Raw genomic sequence first — 25,381 nt, forward strand, 5'->3', positions numbered from 1 at the left:
ACAACATTTTGTCTTGACATAAATAAACCTATTCCAGCATATTGTACCAGTCAAACACTTTAGAATTAATCTTCAGAGTTAAATGAATTCCTTAACATGTAGATTTGGGTTTTTTTATGCATTAGAGTCTAGTAGTTAGCAAATGTTGGCAAAATATAATGCGATGTTGCATGATGAAAAGTATATCATTCAAAGGTACTAATATACAATATGTGTGGCACAGTATGTTTACACACATGCCAACATTTATGTTTTGATAGGATCTTGCAGATGAAAACCACAAAAGTCTAAATAATTACAATCAGCAGTGCTTGAAATTAACACCAGCTAATTCGCTCACAGAAAATGAAATTTGATTGTGTTTGGAAGCTTTTACCTGGAAGCTTTTACCTCTCATGGCATGTATTTGTCTCCATAAAGACACAACTTTTTACCAGCACAGTTGTATTTCCACTATTTCCTATCAGCAATTTTGGAAAACACCAATTTATGACATCGGTGGCGGTACTACAAACAACTAAAGCCATGGCCCAATATGTCCACTGTTACAAAAAATCAGTTAAAGAGCAAAAATGTAATGTTTGTGCTTACATGTGCATTATTTAAAAAAAGACAAGAACTAACCTTGATAGCATTTGTGGAAATCTGGATCTCATGCAGCTTCCTCATAGTGACATCACGGTCGATAAAGTAAGATGAGGCCAACTGATGAAGAGCCTCCACATTCTGGGTAGCATTGGCGAGCTTTCTGTCTAGCTTGTTTTTCGCCAGGTACATTGTCAAAGCTTCCTCTCCTGCAAGACAGAAGTACACAAAGACATACATGGTTGTATAGTTATAATTTAAACATTAATGAACATTTTTTTATTTTTGAAACTTTAACCAGTAAAGTACAAAAAAATCGTGAATTTCTTACATAATGCTTAAAATGAAATGACACGATTACTGCAAATATTAAATGTAAAATGTATCAAAGTTGGGCTTACGTAACCTTTTAAATAAAAATCTTAAGGTAACAAGTCAGATATTGGAATACTTAAGGCAAACAGCTGCAATGTGAGAAACTGAATGTCCCAGTTTTCCAGGAACAGTCAACATGTTTGTCACTTTGTTCCCAGCTGGCAACACCCCAAAACATCTCCACGGAGACCCCATTGGTACGGCATTACCTCCAAGAGACATCGAGTGACATCATTTCTTTTTTTTTTTATTCAATATCTGAACACCACAGGAATGTTGTCTTCTGATGAGAAAACACATTAGACTTATGCATAATTTTCTTAAACCTTGCCATTGAAAACAAACAAAAACGAATGAAATTCAAGCACACATAAAAGAATGGCAGCATTGCACTGACAGATATTTAATTATAGCCAAGAAAATTAAAAAAGAAAGAAACTGAGGCATTTGCGGTATAGCCACATGGAGCAGATTCCGGTACCACAGGAGGACTACATCTGTTTGTTTACAATGAGGCATTGTGTGTGACGTTTCTCCAGATTGTGAGAATTGACTGCCGTCATCTGGATGCCCGAAATTACTCACATATTTATGGTTGAACGAAATTACCAACTCATGTGGAGATGCTAACACTCTCTGACTGCTACACAGAAGAATGTTTCCTCTTTTCATTTGTTTTATTTGTTAAAATAGAATAAAAATTGTCATACATTTATTCAAAAGTACTTATAACTAGAAGATGTCCAGTTCCTTTGACAGCAATATACCAAACCATAATCGGTTCTATCCAAACTTGGCGATGAGTTATGGGAAAACATTTCTTTGGTGCAGAAGACAATATTTGCTGAGATCTTGTGGTTTGTTTAGCAGCAGCCTTGCAAACTTAAACAGTGCATCCGAAATTTTCTCTGAAAAAGTTACAGTTGTCCAGCCTTGATTTTATTCCGGGCATGTAGTATTCTATCTGGAGCAGGCTTTGGCCCTGGCTGAGGTCTCAAGAGATATTAATGAGTGTAATTTAGGTTCAATTTTAGATTAGATGTATTTCAAATATAGCACATTCTGAGAAAAAAAAAATGACTGTAGGAGAAATGACTTGGACATCATCAGAACTTCTCTCTATCAAAAAACCTCAGAATAATATAGATTTAAAATCAAAACTTTAATTTATTGCTCAAGGCAACTCTACTACACTTACTAAATGTTTCAAAATAAAACAAGCTTTTAACAATAGGAATTCAACAGAAGACAATTATTTGACTATATCCGCTCCTTCCACATCAGCACAAGATGACAACAGCAGTTGGATATTAAGTAAATGTAAAATTTCTTTCCAAAATCATAACCCCTCCAGAACCAATCCTATAATATCTACCAAATACTTTATCCTTAAAGTGATGGACTTCAATAAATTGAACGATTTTATTAAAATAAATAACTAAATAAAATGGAATCCCCAACAAAATTGTTTAGAAAGTAAGAAATTAAATCTTCACCTTTTCCTTAACCATAATAAATCAGATTATGCACACTGTATGTTTTCACTGCCATATATTTGAGGGGATTTTAATCTATGGACATAAATATTTTGGCTTCACTACAACAAATATACACAGGAAACAAAAATCAATATTTTCCCTCCAGTGAGCAAACATTTCTCTACCAAGAATCAAGGGGTAAGGCAAACATTACACTTAGACCTTTCTCAAGAGAATGTGGCATACGTTCACAGTGCTGTGAATGGGTATTTGGCTTGGAGTGATGCATTAGAATCAGTCAGTTAACTGCTGGTGACCATGACCAGGGGCGCTAACAGTCAGAGCTGATGTCTCATGCCTGGTTGGAGTCAACCACTAAGGCTAAAAAGGCTCATTCTCAGTTGCTGCCATGCTCTCTTTCCCTCAGGGGCTGGCAAACTTACTTACACACACTTGCCCTGCACTAATGCACAAAAATAATGGTCAGACATTAGGTCCTTGATCTGACTCTTTTTTGTATCTTTATTGCAATTTAGTGTGGCATAAAATAGGTGCTCTAGTCATAAATATTGTACAGGGACTGCTGCTGGTCAGGTAAAATCGTTACCTGCACAGCTTTAAAAATTCATTTCTGTTGGCAAAACATTATTATAGGGCACCTTACTGGCTCGGTGCCAGAATTATTCAGCTCATGCGGAGTATATGTGTTTACAGCTGAGCTGAATTTAAAAACAATGTTCTTTTTCACCTTAAATCAACATGAGGCTATGTGTGTGTGGCTGTGTGTGTGCATAAAGGCACTTTTAGATGAAAAACTGCTCTTTGCCTACGCATTTGTATAGAGGTCACTGACTGCTAACAGCACAAATAGGGTTTTAAGGTAATGGGGTGGCCGGGGGTGCCTAGTTTCAAATAAATACGATTTTTTTCTCCCCTGAAAACCAGCAGAGTGCTTTGCTTAATATTTTCATTGGAAAGGAGATTTTTTTTTTTTTTTTCCCCCTTAGAGAAGCCTTTTTAAAGAGGTGTCACGTGTAATGTTGTTTATTTTGTACATTAAATATATTTCATATAATACACATTAAAATACCTAATATTGTGTTTTAAACTAATTTTATTTGCAAATATTTCTTAAATAAGTATGATTTTAGGTCAAGTTGAATTACAGTCAAAAAACAATTATATATTTAAACAAATCTTCATAACTCCATCAATATACTGAAATTGTTTATTTATATATATAATATATATATATATATATATATATATATATATATAACTGCTATTTTAAGACACAGTTATGGTTTATGCTTGAAAATAACACAAAAAAATTTAGATGTGTCTTTTAAAATATCAAAACACAGATAATTCATTTTAAAAGACTTAAAGCAATTTATATACGATGTTTTACCAATGTGTTGAATTTGTATGCAAAAAAAAGCAATGGGCTGAAGTTGAAATAATCACAGCCCATAAAAAACAAAGTCAACAGTACAATATCTTGAAAGTCTTAAGACTTTACATTTATCAAAAAAAAATTCAATGACTTATAGAAAACAGGTTTTATTCAATTGCAGTGCAAAGAAAATTGTGATTAAAATGATCTAATATTAAAGTCTCACTCCAACTATATTTCCATCTATTGTACAATCTTTCCCAGTGTCTTTTAAATATGATTTTGCATTTTTTTTAGCCAATCTCAAAAAGTCTGTGTTGTTTTTTTAGACAGTTTCTGCAGGATTCATCAGAAATTCCGCCTCTTAATTGTGGGCAGGACTGTTGGTGTGGAAGTAACCCTTCAGAGCTGTCTAGCCGTACAGTTTTGTGGATGCATCGGAGCGGAGCAGGGAGACTATGGCCCGCCCATTTCAGGTAGTGCGTCACAATATTTTTCAAAATCGAGGGTTTTTATCTGCTCTGGATCCATCAGGTCCACAAGGAAGACCAAAGAGGAAGTTCAGGGATGTAGACAAGGAGTAGTAATTTTTAGTCACTCCCCTATTCATTGCCAAGTGGTTTCAAATAGGAGGTTGTTTTTTTGTACTTAACACTATAGAATGGGTTTGATCTTTTAGAAACTGTACTTTGTTGCTGTGATATTTTCTTTATATTGACATAGTCTGCTCACAAAGAAAGACTAGCTTTCTCTTAACAAAAAAGTGACATATATCAAGAGATGTATTTCTTAAAGCTTAAAAAAATGGACATGTATCTTGAAATGCTGCAGCTTAAAAAAATTCCAATCCTGATTTAAGTCCGCAATACATTATTTACCACATATAAAAAAAAAAAAAAGAGAAAAAACTTTCTGAGAAGTTTCATTTCGGAGATCTGTTGCCAGTGTGCGGTTCTGCAGATCATTCTCTCCCACAGCTACAGGCAGATTAAGCGTATGCAGGCTCTTAAGCGTATGCATTCAACTATTGGGATGTGGATTCCACTGTCTGCCTCAGAACTGAGTTTAACTGATTCGCAGCAGTAAAGGCTTTTGTCAAAAAAAGAAAAAAAGCCTGAGATTTTTTTATTTATTTCTGTGCTGCAGCTTTGAATGTCGCACATGCTGCGAGCTCCCAGGATGTCATCAAACTGTACATTTCTACATGACTTTATGCCTCAATTGAATCATTTAGATGTACCAGAATCTCAAGTTTTAGGTAGTGGGATACTAAACTGGAAATCATTTTGAAAATATAGTTGAATTTGTCAGTCACTTTGTTAGTGTTTACAGATCTTGAAAATCTATTGATACAAATGAATTGTTTTTATAAACAAAACAATCAAGTAATGCATATTTGAGTGCATATTAACACAAGATGCTGAATGCAGTAGGAATTTCCTATTACCTAAATGCCATTTTTTTGGAGATAAATATTATAGCCTTTAAGAGCTTTAGGGTAAGTTAAGGACCTTAGAGTGATAGCTGGAGAGAAAAAAGCATCCTGTCACTCCAAAACTTCTCTCTGTAGTACCTAACTTCAACACAAGAACTGCAATTTCTGGTTTAAGTTGCATTGTAAGCACTGTAACAATTCTAATTTCAACTACAACAACTAGACCAAAGCATGTGGTCTAAATGTACCAATTTCTTTGTAACATGTCACCTTTTTTACTTTAATTTCCAGGAAGATTAAGAGTGGATCTCAGTGTGATCATTTTTTCTTAAATATGAGCATGAAGAATTTTATTACACAGACAAACAGTTGGGCAAAAAATTATTTAGTCAGCCATCATTTTTGCAAGTCTTGTAATTTTCATTATGGGTATACCTCAACTATCAGAGATTAAATGAGAAAAAAAAAATCACATTGTCTGCATTTGTAAATTATGCTTGGCTTGGAAGGCTTGGAAGACTGACTCTCCAAAAGGTAAGCAGCTTGCTGTGAAGAAATTAAGTGGGAGCAATTATTAGGAAGCAGAAGACATACACGACCACTGATAATCTCCCTCCATATAGGCTTTCCGCAAGATCTCACACTGTGGGGTCAAAAAGATCACAAGAACGGTGAGCAAAAATCCCAGAACTACTTGGGGGAACCTAGTGAATGGCCTGCAGAGAGCTGGGACCAAAGTAACAAAAGGCTACAATCAGTAATACACTACGCCAGGGACTCAATTCCTGCAGTGCCAGACGTGTCCCCCTGCCAAAGCCAGTACATGTGCTAAGTTTGCTAGAGAGCATTTGGATGATCTAGAAGATTTGTGGGAGAATGTTCTATGGTCAAATGAAACCAAAATAGAACTTTTTTAGTAAGAATTTCACTTTCTACAAGAAAGAATGCTGAGTTGAATCCAAAGAAGACCATATTTATTGTAAAGCAAGGGGTGGAAACATCATGCTTAGGGGATGTTTATCAGTAAAGGGACCAGGACGACTGATCCATATAAATTATTTTAAGAATAATTGCATGTATCTTCAGATTTTGAGTGAAAATCTCCTTCCATCAGCAACGGCATTGAAGATAAAACATGGCTGGGTCTTTCAGCAATACAACAATGCCAAACACACTGCCTGGGTAACAACGGAGTGGCTTCATAAAAAGCATTTCAAGGTCCTGGAGTGGCCTAGCCAGTCTCCAGATCTCAACCCCATAGAAAACCTTTTAGGGGAGTTGAAAGTGATGTTTTGTGTGACAGCACAAAACATCACTGCTCTAGAGAAGATCTGCATGGAGGGATGGGCCAAAATACCAGCAACAGTTTGTGAAAAACCTTTGAAGAAGAACAGAAAACATTAGACTGCTGTCATTGCCAGCAAAGGGTGTATAACAAAGTATTGACCTGAACTTTTGTTATTGAACAAATACTTATTTTCCAGCATGATTTAAATTAAATTAATAAAGAAATCAGACACTGTGATTTTCTGTTTTTTTATCTTTTCTCTCATTTTGTCTCTCATAGTTGAGGTACACCTATGGTGAGAATTACAGGCCTCTCTCACCTTTTTAAGTCGGAGAACTTGCTCAATTGGTGGCTGATTAAATATTTTTTTGCCCCAATGTATTACAGGCTTAAGACACAGCCACCCTTGCCGAACAGGTATCCGGCTTCTCGTAAAGCTTAAGTTGTTCCTTTGCTTCATTTCTGGGGGAAAAAAAATGCTCACCTCATGGAAAATATGCTCACTTCAGCTAAGCATGAGTGGACAAAAGGAGAGCAAGAAAACCTTGCCTGAGTTATCATTTCTAATTAATACTCTCCTAAATAAGCTGAGACTCTTCCAAGGACATAACAAGAATGTTGGCTCCAAAATCAAACAAGACTTTAATGAATTGATCTCCTGTTCACAGCAATAATTTAGAAATACTACAATGTAAGATCGTTTTCCTAAACAATAATTAGTAACACTTGGGTGTATGAAGCTATGGTGGACTCTATTTGCCTTAGACTTAAACTTTTACCACTCCACAAATGTCCTCAATCCTCATTTTAAGGTCAAGATTTGTGCAGTCTGTGATTTGTGCCAGCTCCTGTCACAAACTGCAACTACTTGTATACTTCCTATTTCCCCCCACAGCACAAAAAAAAAACGACTAAAGAGCAGAATTTCAGTTTGTACGTTTGAGGCTGCATAACAGTATGACATGGTTGACAGGTGAGTACTTGCAACATATCTGTCAACAAAATGCCTTATTTTGTAGGAATCAAAACATTTTTGTGAGATTGCTGTGATGACATGTAGCTGGAATCACAAAATGCAATGGAGTTGTTGTTAAAAATCTACTTCAGAAGCATTCTGAGTGCGCTTCTTCTCTTTAAAGTTCTATTGTAAAAAGTATGAAGCATGGTTGAAAATATGGTAATGCCAAAATAAAAGCCTTTTTATTGTTTAGCGCAATAATTAGCAATTAATAATAATAATAATAATTTTGGATTTGATTTATTTGTGCTTTTCCAGACGCCCAAAGCGCTTACATTGTGGCCATTATTCATTTACTCCTCATTCAAACTTGGTGATGACAGAAGCTTGGCTGTCAGTTCGCGCATATGGTCCCTCTGACCATCACCAGGACATTCATGTATTCACACACCAGTGAGGGTGAAGTGTCTTTCCCAGGGACACAACGACAGTTTACTGGGGGGAGCGGGGATCAAACCGCCGCCCCAATTGTGACTTGGGGTTTTAAAGTTCTTAAATGGTAAACAAAACTAGAAAAAACTCCACTAGTGCACAGGTGTTATTTTATATTCATTTTTTAAAGACTAAATTAGCCAGCAATTTAGAGAGATTATAGTTGAGAAAGCATGTTGACTATGAGGGTAAAAGTCTTAAATAACCTAGAAAAAACTTATACCAGTTGACTGTTTTTTTCTACCCTTTTGGGTCTACACACATATCCAGCAAGCAAGTTGACAATCTAGACAAGGGACTGAATTTAAAAAAAATGTTTTATTTACTTTTTTTTTACATTTTACCACTCATTTTTTACTTTAAAGGGAAACAAAAATAATTGTTTTCTGTTCAATGTTCCATGCAACAACAAATGTAAGTGACTAAACACAAGACTGTATTTTTTTGCTAAGTGCTGTCTAACAGTAATTTCTCAGAGGCAGTTACACAATATTAAAAAAAAAAAAAAACTGGTTCTGATTTATAATTTGACCTAAAAAAAATGATCCCAAGGTTAAAGAAAACATGGGGGTAATTACAAGGCAGTGAAGATGAGCCAGAGGTTAAATGTAAAAAGAGACAGGAAACACAAAAAAAGGATGCAATAAAAGAAGGACCAAATGGATGATGTGGTTGAAAAAGACACTGTTAATTTTTGTCCGTTTCTTTTTTTTTCAAATGCCTTCCTGTAATCTTAGTCTTGTTCAACATCTAGCCCAGCAGCTTCATGCCTTCTGCATTCATATGTTCAAGGTGTCAAATTGTGTAATAAGTGTCCTTTGAAGCACCAAATATGCTCTTGAATTGCATCATGAGTTTATCTTTTATTCATGTTGCTACTATGCTGTTTTTAAAAGAAGTGCTTACATTTTAGTTTGGGATCTCTTTAGCCTATTAAAAAAAAAACTTAATTAGTTATTGTTCAGAAATAATTAAAATTGGTCAACTGCATGAAATTAAGTAGTTTAGAAAAGCTACATTTAATAACTAAATGTTGCATTTCAGTTCCCACTGTTGTGGGAACTTAGCACAGTTAATGACGGTATTGTCTGTACCATCATTAACTGCAAAAACATTTTACATAATTAAGGAAATATAACTAGCGTGAGTTTCTAATAAAATATTCCCTGCATCCCTGCATGTTGCCAGGGTAACTGATAAACCCATTACTTCTTTTTTGTTTGCTATAGTTTTTGATTTTCAGCATACTACAAATCAAACTATATTAGATTCCAAAAGCCATTTTTTTTTATTCTGACGGAACATTAAAATATATACATATAAATTAAAAAGAAAAGTTAAATATTGATGCAAAAAAAATGACTAAAACAAGAACCGTGATACCTATTTTGCTTATAATTTTCTGTAGCACAATATTTGTTCCTACTAAAACTGTATCCTAACACATGGTAAAACTTTTTTTTTTCTGTAGTAAGCATTTGTGCGACTATGATTTACACATAAATCATGTAACCCCAAACTGTGGGAAATAAGTATTTACAGAAATTGTTGATCAAGCTCTGGAGCATCCAAACAAAAAGTGAACTCCTCTTACCTCCCAAGGTGGCAGAGATAAGAATATGCGTTCCGTATTTCTTAATGATGGTGTCAATAAACTGCTGAGTTGTGGGTCGGCGGCCCAGCAAGCGTACGCTGCGCTGGAATTCTGGCATTAGTGGCACTGGGTTGCGGATGAGGTCCCTTCTCTCGATTGCAGTGTTCCTCACCTTCCAACGTGCAAATTCCCTAAAGGATTAGAAGAAAGCAAGTCTTCAGTGAAATTACTCGATATCTACGAATAATACCAGCAATAGTTACCATGGTAATACATTCATTATAGAGACCCTGTCCCAACAAATATTTCTGAGTGGAAATTTTGCTGGTAGCTCATACTGTGGAATATCTCATGAATAAAAGAAAAACATAGAGGAGGTATTTTAACAATTTATGAAATTGGACTGAGCATATTAAAGGTTTTTGCAGCAGTAGCTTACACAGATAACAGGTAAAACAATTGTGTATTAATCATAATGTGTGCCTTTCTCTATATATTTGAAATGTCGCTTCATCGTTGATGTTATTTCACTGTAAACAAAAAGATTTTTGTTGAAATGTCTTCTGGAAATGTGGTATGTATTCTTTTTTGCATTTAAATGAGTAAAATATCATTTCCTTTTTACATTAAATGGATATGGAAAAATACAGGAAGCATTTGAGGGAATGTTTTTTACATAAGTCAAAAGGGAAAAAATCTTTATTTATAGTTGTTATACAAGATCATCAAATAACTATTATTATTATAATATAACACGATTTTGTTTTAATTCAAAAAAATGAAATAATGTTTCAAAAAGTTTACTATTAGATAATTTGGCTTTAGTGATTCTATTAATAAAAATTACCCAGAATGGTTTATTGGCCAAATTATTATTTTTTTTAATTATTATTATTATTAGTAAAACAAAATATGGCCACCTAAAAAGTTTTGCATATGTGTTCACATAAATGCAAAGAAAATTAACCTCACCTAAATTTACTGCACAAATCTAGGTAAAAATTTAAGTTGTTGTGTCCTTTGCATTACTGTAGCAAAATAAAAAATGTCTTTCCAGTCTATTCAGTATGTCTGTTTTCTATTAAATAAACAATTAGTTTTGATATGACTGATCTATTAATTCTGGATATTAAAGAACTGAGAGCTCCTCCCTGTCCCTCATTTTGGCATCTAAAGTAGCCCCCACCAACAAAAGGAAATGAAAAAAAGGTTGGCTAAAAAGTTCATGTCCACTTTTAACCCCAGATTTACATTACATTAAAGCATAATTACCACAGCTTCTAGGAAAGGTCAGAGTCCTAAAGTCTAATGTGTTTAGGTTGTTGACCAAAGATATACACAAAAAGCGTGAAACCAATATATTGAAAAAAATTGTTACGACACATTTTTTTTAATATATATATTTTTTGGTACAAATTCCTTTGTTACTTCATGTTATGTTCCTGTTAAACAAAGATAAACAAACAATTAAATAAATAAATATTAAATATTCAAATAGGCTTCTTGAACAATTTAAAAGTTTAGGTGCATGTTAAAAAAACGACAGTTGTTTTGTATGGATTCTGCTGAAAAAGCTCATTATGAAATAAATAAGTCATTCTGAGAAACAGCAATGTGAAATAAAAACAAAGTTACTTTTGTAAAATATTGATTTTAGAAGCCATAGAATTCTAATAATATTCAACATGATTAAAAATGAATATTTTAAAATAATAAACAGGTTTTTGAAGCAAAATGAAATAAATTCAATAATGTAATGGCTAATTTAAAATATGTGTGCAGATTTTTCATAATTTCATGATCTTTTTATATATTAAGAGATTTATTGGTTTATTGTGTATTTGCACAAGGTCATATTTATTTATTTAATTATGTTTAGGACTCCATAGTTTTGTTTAATTGCAACAAAAAAATAATAAACCAAAAAATACATAAAAACTAAACCGACATTAGTTTGTTTTAAAATATGTATTTTATTTGTGTATTTAATTAAAGTATATCGACAAGTGTTGCAGTCACAAGTAATCAAAGGAATTGATTTATATTTTTTTATTTTATTTTATTGTAGCATTAGCTTTAATCATGAATTTTTACACATTTTTTTCAAATATTGATTATCGACCCTTTATAGAAATGCCTAAAAGGCATTTACTGACTCCCAGGGAAAGCAGTTCACCACAAAACGCATGTCTGATGTTTACAGTCAATTCAATTCAATTTAGTTTATTTATAAAGAACCAGTTTGCAACCAAAGTTGTCTCAAAAAACCTCAACAAAAAAAGGAAAATACAGACAGAGCCTATTAATTGTGATTGTTATAATCCAATTTATTTCAGATCATTTCAATAAATCCAGATTATCTTAATGTGGATGCTAATGGCCTAGTAAAGTGACCAATAGATTACATCAAAGTGGTTTCTGTCTAATCCCTTTACTGAGCAAGCAAAAGGTGACAGCCCATAGAAAAGAAAGGAAAAATCACTATTACTAAAAATACAAAAGAAAAAATACAAAAATGAATTGTCTTCCAACAACAAAGAGACTAAGAGACTATAAGTGCATAACTACAAAAGAGACTAATATAATATGACACTAAACTACTGCAGGTTATCGACACAACACAAAATTCTTTTTTATAAATCTGTAAAACCTTGCAAAAAACTTACCTGGTATCACTTATCATTTTAGCTTTTCTATCCAAGGGAAATAAAGGTAATTCTAAAAAGTATAAATTGCTCAGGATACTTTTTATGTGCTAATAAAACGAACATCAACTTCATAATGTCCATGAAAAATGCATTTGCTAAAACTTTCCACTACGAACAGCAGAGAGGTTAGTACCAACTGGTCCCCACAAATTGATCGGCCCTTTAGTTTGAATGTTCTGACACACAGTCAGCAGTGTGTCTGTCTGCTTAAGCTTTGCTCAGCGACAGCAATTTTTAATGCTCTCTTCAGCACTCCTGATAGTCTTTTAAAGTCTCTTGCCTTTCTGCTAGTTTACTGTTTGGCACAACCCCATTATTCAGCCAAAATCTGAAAAAAAAAAAACCTGAACTCCCTCAAAGTGCAGCCTGTTCGATGCATTTATTACACAAAGGGGGGTAAGAAGTGATCATAGAACTGGGGCAAGGGAATGAATATTTATATAACACAGAAAAAGAGACAAGGAAATATCAGCTATGCCTTTTCCTTTCCTCTAGTAATCATGCAGAGCATCGTGAAGGCTCTTTATTAGATTGTAGTGGATTTGCAGACATCTTTTGTGGGAGTATTTATAATTCTTCAGTGCTGCAAAGAACCAAATGTTCATCTTGTAGGACAGGGCTGAACTCCCATACGAGTACATGCTGATTCAGCTTCCACTTCGCGAACATGCTGCTGTTGACACCGAAAACTGGAGCAAACCTCAAGCCGTTGAAACAGATGTACCGAAACCTATTTTCAGCATCTCCTCAACTCCCTCCCTATGTCCATCTCTTCATCTTTCCCCATCTCCCCCATCTCTACCACTACAGAATGACTCCCGTGGCTTGGTTGCATCAATTAACATATAAAATGTTATATGGAGGGCGTACGAACTTGAGCCCTTCTGACCCAGATTGAACATGCCAGCAGATGGAACATGTGACATGATGCAGTGCTTTCTTTCATAGCTCCAAGACCAGTTTAATGACCTATCAAAGAAAGTTAAGAGGGGATAAATGGCACTGAGCTGTATGAAAGGGAGATAGGAATATGGCAGATAACTGCTTCATGGTGTTTAAGTAACACGTGTGGGAGGTTGGGTGCTTTGCAGGAGCCAATGTAAGACATTTGTGCATGAATGTACTACAGATAGTAAACAAGAATAAAGGGGTAAATGAATGAGAAATACTTTGGATCAGTAACTTGGATGAGATCATATATTTGCTGTAGACTTTAAAGCTGGGTAATTTACATCTAATGATACCCCGTACATGTTATGACATGTGGTGTTGACGGAAAAAACAAGAACGGAGCAATCCTACAATTTTTTCATCTAAATGAGGTTTAGTTGCATTTAATGTTGTCTTTAAATCCTAAAAACAAAATAATAAACATTTCAATATGAAGATTCTCTGAAGCTGCGTTCACACCGAACGTGATTTGCGCTGCGGAGGCGGCCCGTTTCAATGTTAGGTCAATGGTACAGACGCAATCTGACGTGATCAGAGGTTTAAAATATATTTAAAAATCTGAACTCTGGGGAAATAACAGAAAAGCCCCTGGCTGCAGTGTGCAGACCAAGGTGTTCCTCAATGTGGGCGGAGTTAAACACATTGAGGAACGCCCGCTTTACAGGATTTTTTCCCACAATACTGCTGTGACATGAATGCCACATGTTGGCATTCAAAAAGACTAGGTGTTTATGCTTTGTAAAGCTGATCTGATTTCTTCAGTCAGTGATGATCTGCTCTGTTTAGGAGAAGATTCTCTCAGTTCTCAGGTGCAGGTCGGTTATGGAGCAGGTTCCAGATGGAATTGTTTTCTTGCAGATGTAAATTCTCTTTGTGTATTATCGATTAAAGTGAAATGGTTCTGGATTTTGCTTCATTTTCCAGTGTCACTTATTTTCTATACGTTGTTTATTGATTTTGTCTCTTCTGGTTGCACCTGGTCCTCTCTCCCCCCGTCCCAAACACGTATTGACCAATTATGAACAGCTTGAAGAGGAAAACAGGAAAGGACAGAAGAAGCCGGCTCTTGTCGTTCGCTTTAAAAGCCGGTTTATACTTCAAAGTGATCGCTCATCGCAGCACAATCGCGCGCTCTAGTTCGTACTAATTTTGTTTGGATTTGCCTGCCACTGTCCGCGAGATATGCAACGAACTTCTGAGTGCAATTATACTTTTCAATCAACGCGATCGTCTCCAGTGTTTATTTTTAACATGAACGACATCCTGCTCGAACTGCATTCTCTAGTCTAGTCAAAATATGAAATTTATTTGAGATAATTGCCGTTTCGTTCGCAACCGATCACTTTTTTGATCTGCCTGTCTTTATTGTTCTTATAGCCATATATAAAAATGGAAAACTTAGGGCACGTGACGTTTTCAGCGTCAGCGGGTGGGAAAACATATATAGTGAATAGATCCATAGTTCTCCTAGGCTTCCATTTATTTTCCTAACTCACTTTATCCCTTCGAGGGCAGCAGGGTTTCAGGAACCCGTCCCAACCACTGTTGTGCGAACATGGGTACAACCCGGGGGTTGGACCCATTGAGCTCGCTATATGGCTCCCAAGAGGCGAGCTGGCGGCTAGATAGAGAGCCGCTGCTGGATGGAAAGACAGCCTGCTTGGGCCTCCTGAATTTTATAATATTTTTCTTTTTTTCATCTAGACAATAATAAAAAAAGTCCCCTGATTTTGTTTTTTGTTTTTATTTTTTTCCTCTCGGGTTAACCTGGGACAGCAAGCCATCAAACTTGGTTAGACAGAGACGGAAACACAGCATAAGCGGCCGTCTTTCAGACACAGCAGCAGGAGAGATGTTCACTGAACAGGAAGAATCTGAAGGATCCCAAACATGGAGACGTCATTATCAATGTTTTTGTAGACCTCTTCAAAATGAATTAACCTGATCTGTCAACGTATTCTGTGTCATTCATGCATTCTAAATAAAATAAACACAGACACCGCTCAGTGTAGCTTTCAGGCTAAAAACAATAGCTGATAGCTCCTCCCACACACAGCCCCGGTGGGATTAAAGGAACACATTTTTGGTCATGTGGTGGCTGGCAAAAGAGAGGCAGCCATCGCAAATTTTCCATGTGAATCGCGTTCGGTGTCAACGCAGCTTGAAAGTACGCGACTGATATGTAACATAATACCATAACATTATGAACATTATAACATAATACGTATTTTCCGGACTATAAGTCGCACCGGAGTATAAGTCGCACCAGCCCAAAAATGCATTATAAAGTAGAAAAAAACACAGATAAGTCGCACTGGACTATAAGTCGCATTTTAACTTTCACAACCTCATATGACACAATCATAGCAGACTGTTTATCTAATAATTTCACAGTAATTATTTCTCATACTTATTTATTTATTCCTTTCATGAAGCATCATTGGCCAACTAATACTCTGTTTTCATCCTGTTTTTGTAGAAACAGTTTTTCATTTTTATTGCATTTCTGAATCTATGAAATCATTGGAAAATAGAATATTATGTTGTTAGCCTTCAAGATCTTACTGTAAAAAAAGGTTTGCTGATTCTCTGAGTCACTTAACATACTCTTAACACTTAACATACCTCATACATCAAATTGACCCAGGAACATCATCTCTGTTCCTCACAAATGAACATAACAGGAGGGTTAACAATGTTTTTATTTCAATTTATTTCTAATATAAGTCGCTGCGGAGTATAAGTCGCACCCCTTGCCAAACTATGAAAAAAAGGGCGACTTATAGTCCGGAAAAATACGGTACTTATTCTGACAAAAACCCTTTCCTGTTTACTGCACTTGCATAGTGTAAAGGTGGACAGCTTGTATTTCACCTATCAATCAAGGGTAAAACCTGATCATATTGATATTGTCTAATTAAGTATAAAATGTAATTCCTTTTGTTGGTTTAATTATCTTGATGAGTTTGGAGTTAATAAGTCATTTAAGTCTTTTTCACTGAGCCATACCTTTTTAACCAAAATATTAAATGAAATTATATTTAATATTTGCATGAGTTTAGCTTCCCTCTTGAGAAGGAGTTTATTAAACTAGATTGTCTGTGGGATTAGTATCAAGGCCAAAGCTCAGGGAGACTTTGAGGCTCCTTAGAAACCCTCATTTGAAGAAGTTAGACTGAAGTAACTTGCTATTTTTTTATTTTTTATTTTTTTTAAACATACAACCAATGACAAAACAAGTAAGAAGTAACAAAAAAGTTACTGATTCTGGAAGTCAAAGTTAAAAAAGCTGAGCGCCATCTTTAGTGTTCACTGGGGCAATTCAATTGAGGGAGAAATAATTTAAAAAAAGAAACCAAAGAAGTTACATTGATACATTTGTGTTGTATAATGTTGGAGAGAATTTGGCTCCGACAAACAAGCAAGATTTCAGTCTTTGACAAACAGGTTGCTACTTCAAAAAGCAAGAGCTTTAGCTTTAAATTTTGAACACTCTTTGAATTATTGTAACAAATTAACTGTTGAAGCAATTAACATAATTTCAACATATCCTGATGCTAAAAAAAGCATCTCGACAGAAATTGGCATCATTGTCTGCTAGAGACCATTTGGATAATTCAGAGGAGGATTGGGACCAAAATGGAACTGTTTGGTAAAAAAGCCACCCGCCTTATTTGGAGGTGAATTAGATCCAAAGAACATGATACCTTTTGTAAACATCATGCTTTGGTTCTCTGCAAAAGGGACACTTTCTGTACTAAGGAAAGGATGAATTAGTCCATATGTTGAGACTTTGGTAAAAAACTTCCTTGTATCCAAATAAAGCATTTTAGTCTGAACTTCCATCTAATGGAGAATCTGTGGAGGGAGCTGATAGTCCGTAATGCCAGGTACAGCCCCAAAAACATTGCAGCTCTTGAGAGGATTTACATTAAACAATAAACCAAAATAGCAGCTACATTTTATTGAAATAAAAAGTCTAGCTTTATTATAAAGAAATATTCCCATTGCCAACCAGAGTTACATTTCAAAGTATTGACAGGAAATCTTATTGACCAAATATTCATTTTCTGCACCATTCTAAAAAAAAAAGCACACAATGCATTTTTGTTTTGCATTACAGAAAAAAATTATGTAATACATGTTTATTAACATTTGGCTCAACATGTGTTTGTGTGGATGTCATGGGGGTAATCCACTTCTCCTCCAGTGAAAATTGAGATGTACTTCGGATTATGTGACGTTTAAAAACAAGGAAGATGAAGCTGAAAATAGAAGTACTGATGAACACTGCATCTTAGAAGCGTTTTAACTAGTTAACCTTGTTTGCCTTACCACCATACTAATGATAAAAAGCAAATTCCGACATAATTTTTAAAGAATCTGTTTATAAGCGTTTCAATCATTGACTGTACGTGAGAAGTGAACTGGGAAAATGTGACGGCACCCACACAATATGACTTACATCCAGCTTTAACGAAATATTGGAGCCGGATGTCGTCAATAAAATGGTGGAAGAAGTCAGACAATAGTCATACCTTACGGTGCTTCGTTAGATTCTCATGGGTATTGAAGATAGACATATTGAAAACTTAAAATTAAACCTTTATTTCCTGATTATGTCTCAATAATATGACTTTATTATGATACAGGATATTGACTTAATTGGGATAGGATCAGAAAAGTGCTGTATGTTGAACTATAGGCACTGATTCAATTCTGAATGGGAACTGAACCTCATAACTACACTAACCATGCACATACACAGCCACACATTTTTGAGTTATGAAGAGCTTTAAACTCATCATTCCAAACCTCTTAAAGTTCGGTGCTGTATCTCCAAGGTTGTAAAAAAATAAAAACAGGCCGGCGAGTAAGTAAGAGGTGCAGACTAGGCAGAATCCAGAAACTCCAGCAAGGTCAAAAACACAATCAGGATCAAGCGGGCAGGCAGGCAGGCAATAAACAGAGCACTGGAAAGCTGAGGAACAAGGCAACAAAGACAATCTGGCAAATGAGTTCTGAGAGACTGGGAGTTTGTATACTGCGGGGGCTGCTCAGCAGAGTAAATCAGGTGAGCCGTATGGTGAGGGAGTACCCGTTTATGAAGCACACATGAAAGCAGGACAAGACACATGGAGGGGGTCTGAGCAAGGTGGTTCCCTTAAAAACAAAAATGAATAAAATAAGAAGAAGAAGTCCAAAAAACAGAAAACAGAACAACCTTTGGGCTCAGACTTTGTTTGATAATGCATGACTTTCTTCTCTTTAGAGAGTCTAAAATCTGAAAATCCATTAATCCTTCTGTGCTTTCATTCAAATCGCCTTCCTAGCAGATTACCTTCGCCTTGCTTGTCTCTTTATGGTTTAGGCAGCATGAGCAGTGGTTGCTAGGAAATACTACATTACAATCACATTTCATTTCACTTTATCTACTAAATTGAAACCAAGCATATGTATATATATATATATATATATATATATATATATATATATATATATATATATATACACACACACACATATATATATATATATATATATATATATATATATATATATATATATATATATATATATATATATATATATATATACACATATATAATTCTATTTTGTATTTTTTTTTTGTCTTTTTCTGAGATCAAATGTATTAGTGAATGTGCATCAGCCTATGTCTATTTTAGTTCCAAATACATAAAAGCTTACAGATGAGAGATTTCAAGCACATAGATTGTGAAGTGATTTATTTTGTTTGTTTTTTTCTCTCTGACCCTGAAGTCAGTTGAGATAAAGATAAATACTGTGCATTCAGGCAAAATGAAAAAAATTCTGCTGATGCTGTTAAAGTCACATGAGAAATTTGTTCTGGTTCAGCTGGATTTTCTATAAGTATAATATGGACATAATCTCTGCACAGATTTTAAAAAGCTACTTTTTAAAAGGCAACTATATGGGAATACTGATTGCAATCAAAAACAAATTTTGTTCAGGATCGATAATTGTTCAGATTGATTGTTATCAATCAATCTATGATTTGTCTTTCAAGATGGAATGTCCGTTCTTGGTCCCATATTTGATTAAATACATTTCTCCTGAAATCTGACTTGCAAATTATATGATTTTTTCTTCTTTGTTATGGATTATGTATTTTTCTGAAACTTATACTCTGAAAAAAATGTCTTATAGTCTATTTAATTCTAATTTTTCCTTATTATTCTTTCTATTCCAATTGTCCTTGTAGTAATCTTTAATGTCTATTTAAAAAAAGGTATTTACACAAATGTGTGTTTTGTTGTCCTTTGGATCTGGGTCTTGGATGTTTCGCATTTACTTTACCATTATATATCAAAAGTTCAAACCAAGAGACGACCCTTCTATACGCAGTGTCACGGCACAAGTAGGATCTTGCTTGTACCGCGATTGAGACACCTTGAGAGAGTGACAGACATTCAGAGACAAAGTGTGTCAACACAGAGGGAGGAGAGGCACAGTTTTGCGGAAAGAACATCTCTAATTAATGGAGTGGGAAACTAGCTTGCCAAGGCGCATTAAAAGCATGTTCTGGGGCACCTCATAAATGACTTCAGTGCTAAAATAAATAAATAAATGAAGAGATAAAAGCCGGACTGTTGGTGAATTACATATTGTATGGCGCTAAAGGGGTCAGATATACTGTTCTGGGCAAAATTAATGTGTGGTCGCAAATCATAAACACCCTGGTGCTGCGAGTGAGAATTCGAAACTGCAGTGATCTACTAAGGTGCAACCACCTTATTTCAAGTCTGATTAAAGCAGTGTACCAGGCTTGTGGAGCTGCACTATGGCGGGTCTTTCATATGCCCTGAAAAGCTCTTATTAGCATTTAAAAAACTATGCTTTTAGTAACTTTAAAAAATGGTGGTATGAAAATGAATATGAAAATGCAAAAGAAAAAGTACAGCTAAATGCAACACAGTTTTATGCATAATCTGGTCCAGAATTGCTCATCTTGAAATTATTTTTTAAGAATTTTGCACTTTAGTTCTATTTTTACGATTTTGTGTTTGCAATAAATGTCAAATTCAAGTCTCCGGAAATTTGGATCACACTCTGCCCTCTTGTCATGTTAAAACCTGGTGTCACTGATTACCCCAGCTGTCTTTTCTTAGCTTGATTACTTCTTCATATTTAAATTTGAGGTTTCTATTGCGGATTTTTTTTTTTTAGAAATCATCATTTTACTTTCTGGCATTTGCCTCTAGTTTTGCATGTGAAAACCAAAATTTGCCACAAACTGGTATCAAGTAGCCTACAGTGTTCCCGCTACATCACATTTTTTTCAGTGCAATTTTGCACGAGATGCATAATTGGCTGTTGACCTTGTCAATCAATCTCCTCTGGGCTGTGTCTCCTGTACAGAATATGTTTAGTTTACCAGAGTTGCATAAATCTTTTATCACAAACAACTTTTTTTTTTCATAAAACTAAACTTATTTTTCTGTGAAGCTTTGAACTTTGAGAGTTTAATCAAGAGACAAAAGTTTAACATTGTTCATATATGTCTCAGAAAAGTACGGAGCCCGTGTCCTGACATTAAGATATAAAAATATATCTTGTTCCCACAGATTAATATCTTGTTCCCACAGGTTATTATGTCGTTCGCACGAAATACTATTCCGTTCCCACAAGATACTATTCCGTTCCCACAAGATACTATTGCGTTCCCTCAAAATACTATTCCGTTCCCTCGAAATGATTAACTCGTGCGAACGCAATAATTATGTCGTTCGAACGCAATAATTAATCCGTTCGAACGCAATAATTATTCACGTCATAAGTCATTCACGCGGATATGCTCTCTGTACGCCGGCAAAAGCCGCTTAGTTTCAGCGGTAACTTCCGTGTCTCTGTGACCCATATTCGTTCAAAAAAGGAACATGAAAAACAAAAATGATCACTTTATTACCGTCTCAATGAATATAAGAAAAATATCAAAAGATTTATGATAACTAGGCTGCTTTGTCATACGATAGCTCCTGCTAGGCTACTACTAGCTCCGCCGCAGAGCTCTCTGATCATGTATGCCGGCATTTGGGCAACTGGCTGGTCTGTTGTCAGACAGCTGATATTTGCTGTGAGACACACACAGACAGAAATGTGAAGGTATCTGCTGTAAATCTATGACGTAAATTAATAACAGGAAATGATCGGCTAGTCAGTTAGCATGTAGCCTAATAGCCTTCGAATGTAAAGATACTGACTGCTAAAGTTAATAAAAGACAAGTCCTGAATATTATTATTCCTATTCGACCCTAAACTACAATATCAGCTGTCTGACAACAGACCAGCCAGTTGCCCAAATGCCGGCATACATGATCAGAGAGCTCTGCGGCGGAGCTAGTAGTAGCCTAGCAGGAGCTATCGTATGACAAAGCAGCCTAGTTATCATAAATCTTTTGATATTTTTCTTATATTCATTGAGACGGTAATAAAGTGATCATTTTTGTTTTTCATGTTCCTTTTTTGAACGAATATGGGTCACAGAGACACGGAAGTTACCGCTGAAACTAAGCGGCTTTTGCCGGCGTACAGAGAGCATATCCGCGTGAATGACTTATGACGTGAATAATTATTGCGTTCGAACGGATTAATTATTGCGTTCGAACGACATAATTATTGCGTTCGCACGAGTTAATCATTTCGAGGGAACGGAATAGTATTTTGAGGGAACGCAATAGTATCTTGTGGGAACGGAATAGTATCTTGTGGGAACGGAATAGTATTTCGTGCGAACGACAATAAACTGTGGGAACAAGATATTAATCTGTGGGAACAAGATATATTTTTATATCTTAATGTCAGGACACGGGCTCCGTAGAAAAGTGTATAAAGTGTAAACTTCAATAAACCTACATCATGAATTTCATCTTATGGTGTTTTTTGGTTCTTTGTTATTTTAGCTTTAGCTACAGTGTTAACATTCTTTCCACTACCATAATTTTCAACCATTTAAGTAATTGTTGTAATTGCAGTGGATTATGACGCAGGGAAATGCAATTTTGCGCTGATAAGCAACACCGCACAGCGGGGAGGTGCTTAAGCAATCATTGTAAATAAGCTGATTCTTTCGGGGAGAAAAGCGGCTTTGCGTCTATTTAGAATGCACTATGTATATCTGTATGAAGCCAGTGTAAAATGCAGCTTTTCCATGCATCATAACCAGCTAATTCACGTAGATCGCGTAAACGATTGTTACGGGGAAGTTATGGTAGTCAAAAGTTTTGGTATGTCAAAAAACGTTATTTAAATGTTGCCTGCAACATCTCTAGTATTAAAGGGTTAAAACTTATTTAAAATATTTGTTTCTGTTCTGGCCTTTACCAAGTTTAAGCCTGTAAATAAACGAGGTGCCTATATCATGAAAGATCAACTGCAAATGACTTCCTGTCAGCTCCACAGTGCAAAGTTTTGGGAACCCTTGCTTTAAAACCAAATTCTGACAGAAAGATCAGATTTCAAAGGATTTGCTCAGCCCTCCAGGAATGGAACATTCGTCTTCACTCTTTTCACGATCAGAGGAGCTTTTTTATTTATTTATTTTTATTTTTTATGTGTCTTGCTTCCTTCAAGGGTCTACAGCACAGGTGTAAAACTGCAGTCTTTCAGGGACAATGCAATTTTGTAAAACAAACTGAATCAAGGTAATCACCACCCTGGTCTAGAATGTTAGAAGATGTAGGAGATGTTTTTTTTTGTTTTTGTTTTTTTTTTTTAGAAAAATACAACACACATTTTAGATTTTTGTTATGTTTACACCTGGTTTTATGTTACTCTATACAAAGATTAAAATACAGACCTTGGTGTATTTCTAATTTATAACTTTAAGTCAGGCCATGCTAAGGTGCTTTGCAAATTGTAATCAAAAGCACTAAAATAGCCATATGTAACTTCCTATGTATCACTTGTGATTGAAGTAATGAAAGGAAGTCGTATAATAATGGTGAGTAAATTAACAAGATGCTGTTGTTGATTTTATGTTAATCTATTCATGTTTTAAACATGTGTTGCATTAGTCTTCCATAAATTACAAATTATGGAGAAATTGTTAAATAGTTAAAGGATTTCTATGCTATAAATTAAAAATGTACGTACAAACATTTATACTTAAATATTATATTCTTAGAGCAAAATGTCCAAACACAACTAGAAAGGGTGACGTGTAATTTTTAGTGAAATTACTGCACTTTCACCTTCTTCCACTGCCGTTAACCTAACAATTTGTGTTATTTACATGACCGGCAGGGCTAGAAAGACTTGTTATTTTTCAAATATTTGAGAAATAAAAAAATAAGGTGACATTTTATTTATGTTATTACTATCAGATTTAAAAAAAAATGTAAATGCGTACAGTTTTTTGCTACTAACAAAAGTCAGTTTCCTGCTTTTATGCAATTTAGGGGATCAGTCTGTTGTACATCTATACTCCAAGTACATTGGTGAGGCTTAAATGATCATTTTTGCTCTCAGAGATGTGATGATTCAACTCTGCTGTAACATCTGTAGCTACAGCTTGATGCTAATGTTGAGCCAAATTACATCATGGTAGGTTTTAGCAGCATTAGGCTTCTTATCGGGCTTGAACGTTGTTCATTCGGAGAGAAAACTTGATTGACATTTTTTTCTTTTAAAAGTGAGACAGTTCATCTGTTTGAATGCTCCAATGTTTGTGAGATGTCTACGTTACTAAATCTTTCAGTCATCAACTGTATAACAGTTTTAAATAATATTGAATTAAAGTAACAGTTTTAAGATTAGAATTACAAAATTGTATTTTAATTAGAAGAAGAATTATCCACAAGCTATGTTTAAAGCCCAACGTCCATGAAAATCAGGATTTTTGTGTTTTTCTGATGATGAGAACATGTATAAAAAATATTAATGGCATTTCTGAGTATTTCTTTATTCAAATCCCAATGATTCAAAAGCAGACGAAAAATGCAGTTTAAAAAACATTGTTTGTTATGTAGAAGCTACAGTGGGTAGTGTGCAAGCTCCTTGCTGCGCTGCAATCTGATGCATCCACTTGAAGACGACTAGATCCATGTTTTCCTCATTCGAGCTGGCATTTGGGTCAAAACTGAATGGCTGGATAGCTCCAATCTTGCTCTCCATTTTTGTTAAAGTTAGGTTGGGGCTGTAAGCTAGCAGGAGACTGTGTAAACGGTTGAGTGATGGGAAGTAGGGGCAGGCTTGCTCCGGGTCAACTGTCCCTCCCTCAACTCAGAGGCAAATTTTTAATGAACTCCTGCCGCTCTGTACCAATACGTCCTAGAAAACGACTCAGGTTTGTTTTTTTATTCAGTTTTTTTTAAATTTTGGCTTAAAAGGGCAGGATCATAATTAAAAGGGAACACTTTGAAAAGAGGATCGGATTGGGTCTTTAATGTTTAGGATCATGATGCACTAATGTTTTCACACTGTCCACTTTATTAGTTATAACAATAAAGTTTAATCTGCAGCAGAAAAAAAGATCTTTAAAAAAAAGATTAATGCAAGGTGTTTAGTTTCTCAGACAAAAGCTTTATATAGATGGATAATATGATTAAGTTTATAATTTATGCTAGAGTTGTTGTTGTTCTAATATATAGTCAAATATTTTTTTTCTAAAGAAAACCACCTTAATATTTCAGAGCTTCTCAATTATGACCTCAGCTATAATTCATACTTTTATGCTCACCTATCTGATAGCTTTAACTCAAAATCTATTTCAATCAAGGAATTTTAGGTGCAGATTGTACGATAAAGCAGACACGCGCAAGTCGTTTAGACATGCAATTACCTTTTCTATTCCCACAACACATATTACACTTTTAGAATATGACTAAAAGGGAGACTCACATTGGATTCCTGTCATTTACTGCACAGCTTAAATAGTTTTGCAGAAGCTGAAATCGGATGCCATGGCACAAGCAGAGGAGTCGTCTGAAATACTGTATCATGCAAGTACAGAATGGAGATATTGATTTTCCTGTTTTTTCTTTAAAATTTCACGGAAGACTGTTCCTTTATGAGAAAGGCAGGTAATGAAACTTTCTGGCGGAAAAAAAAGCTTTATTGGTTTTATATTTTGGAATATGAT

At 35.0% G+C, this 25,381-nt stretch overlaps 1 protein-coding gene across 1 annotated transcript in view; it reads right to left on the bottom strand.

Annotated features, from left to right (window-relative positions):
• The window catches only part of brinp1 (bone morphogenetic protein/retinoic acid inducible neural-specific 1), a 143,014-nt gene that overhangs the window by 65,536 nt on the left and 52,097 nt on the right, over positions 1 to 25,381 (bottom strand). Inside the window, exons 3-4 of the mRNA XM_023960391.2 lie at positions 9,602 to 9,792; positions 625 to 794 (exon numbers count right to left, since the gene is read on the bottom strand). Coding sequence (XP_023816159.1) covers positions 625 to 794; positions 9,602 to 9,792 — 361 coding nt within the window. The remainder of the gene's footprint in view (positions 1 to 624; positions 795 to 9,601; positions 9,793 to 25,381) is intronic.

The sequence above is a fragment of the Oryzias latipes genome, chromosome 12 (genome assembly GCF_053564925.1).
Source record: "Oryzias latipes strain Hd-rR chromosome 12, Olatipes_Hd-rR_3.1".
Classification (NCBI taxonomy): Eukaryota; Metazoa; Chordata; class Actinopteri; order Beloniformes; family Adrianichthyidae; genus Oryzias; species Oryzias latipes.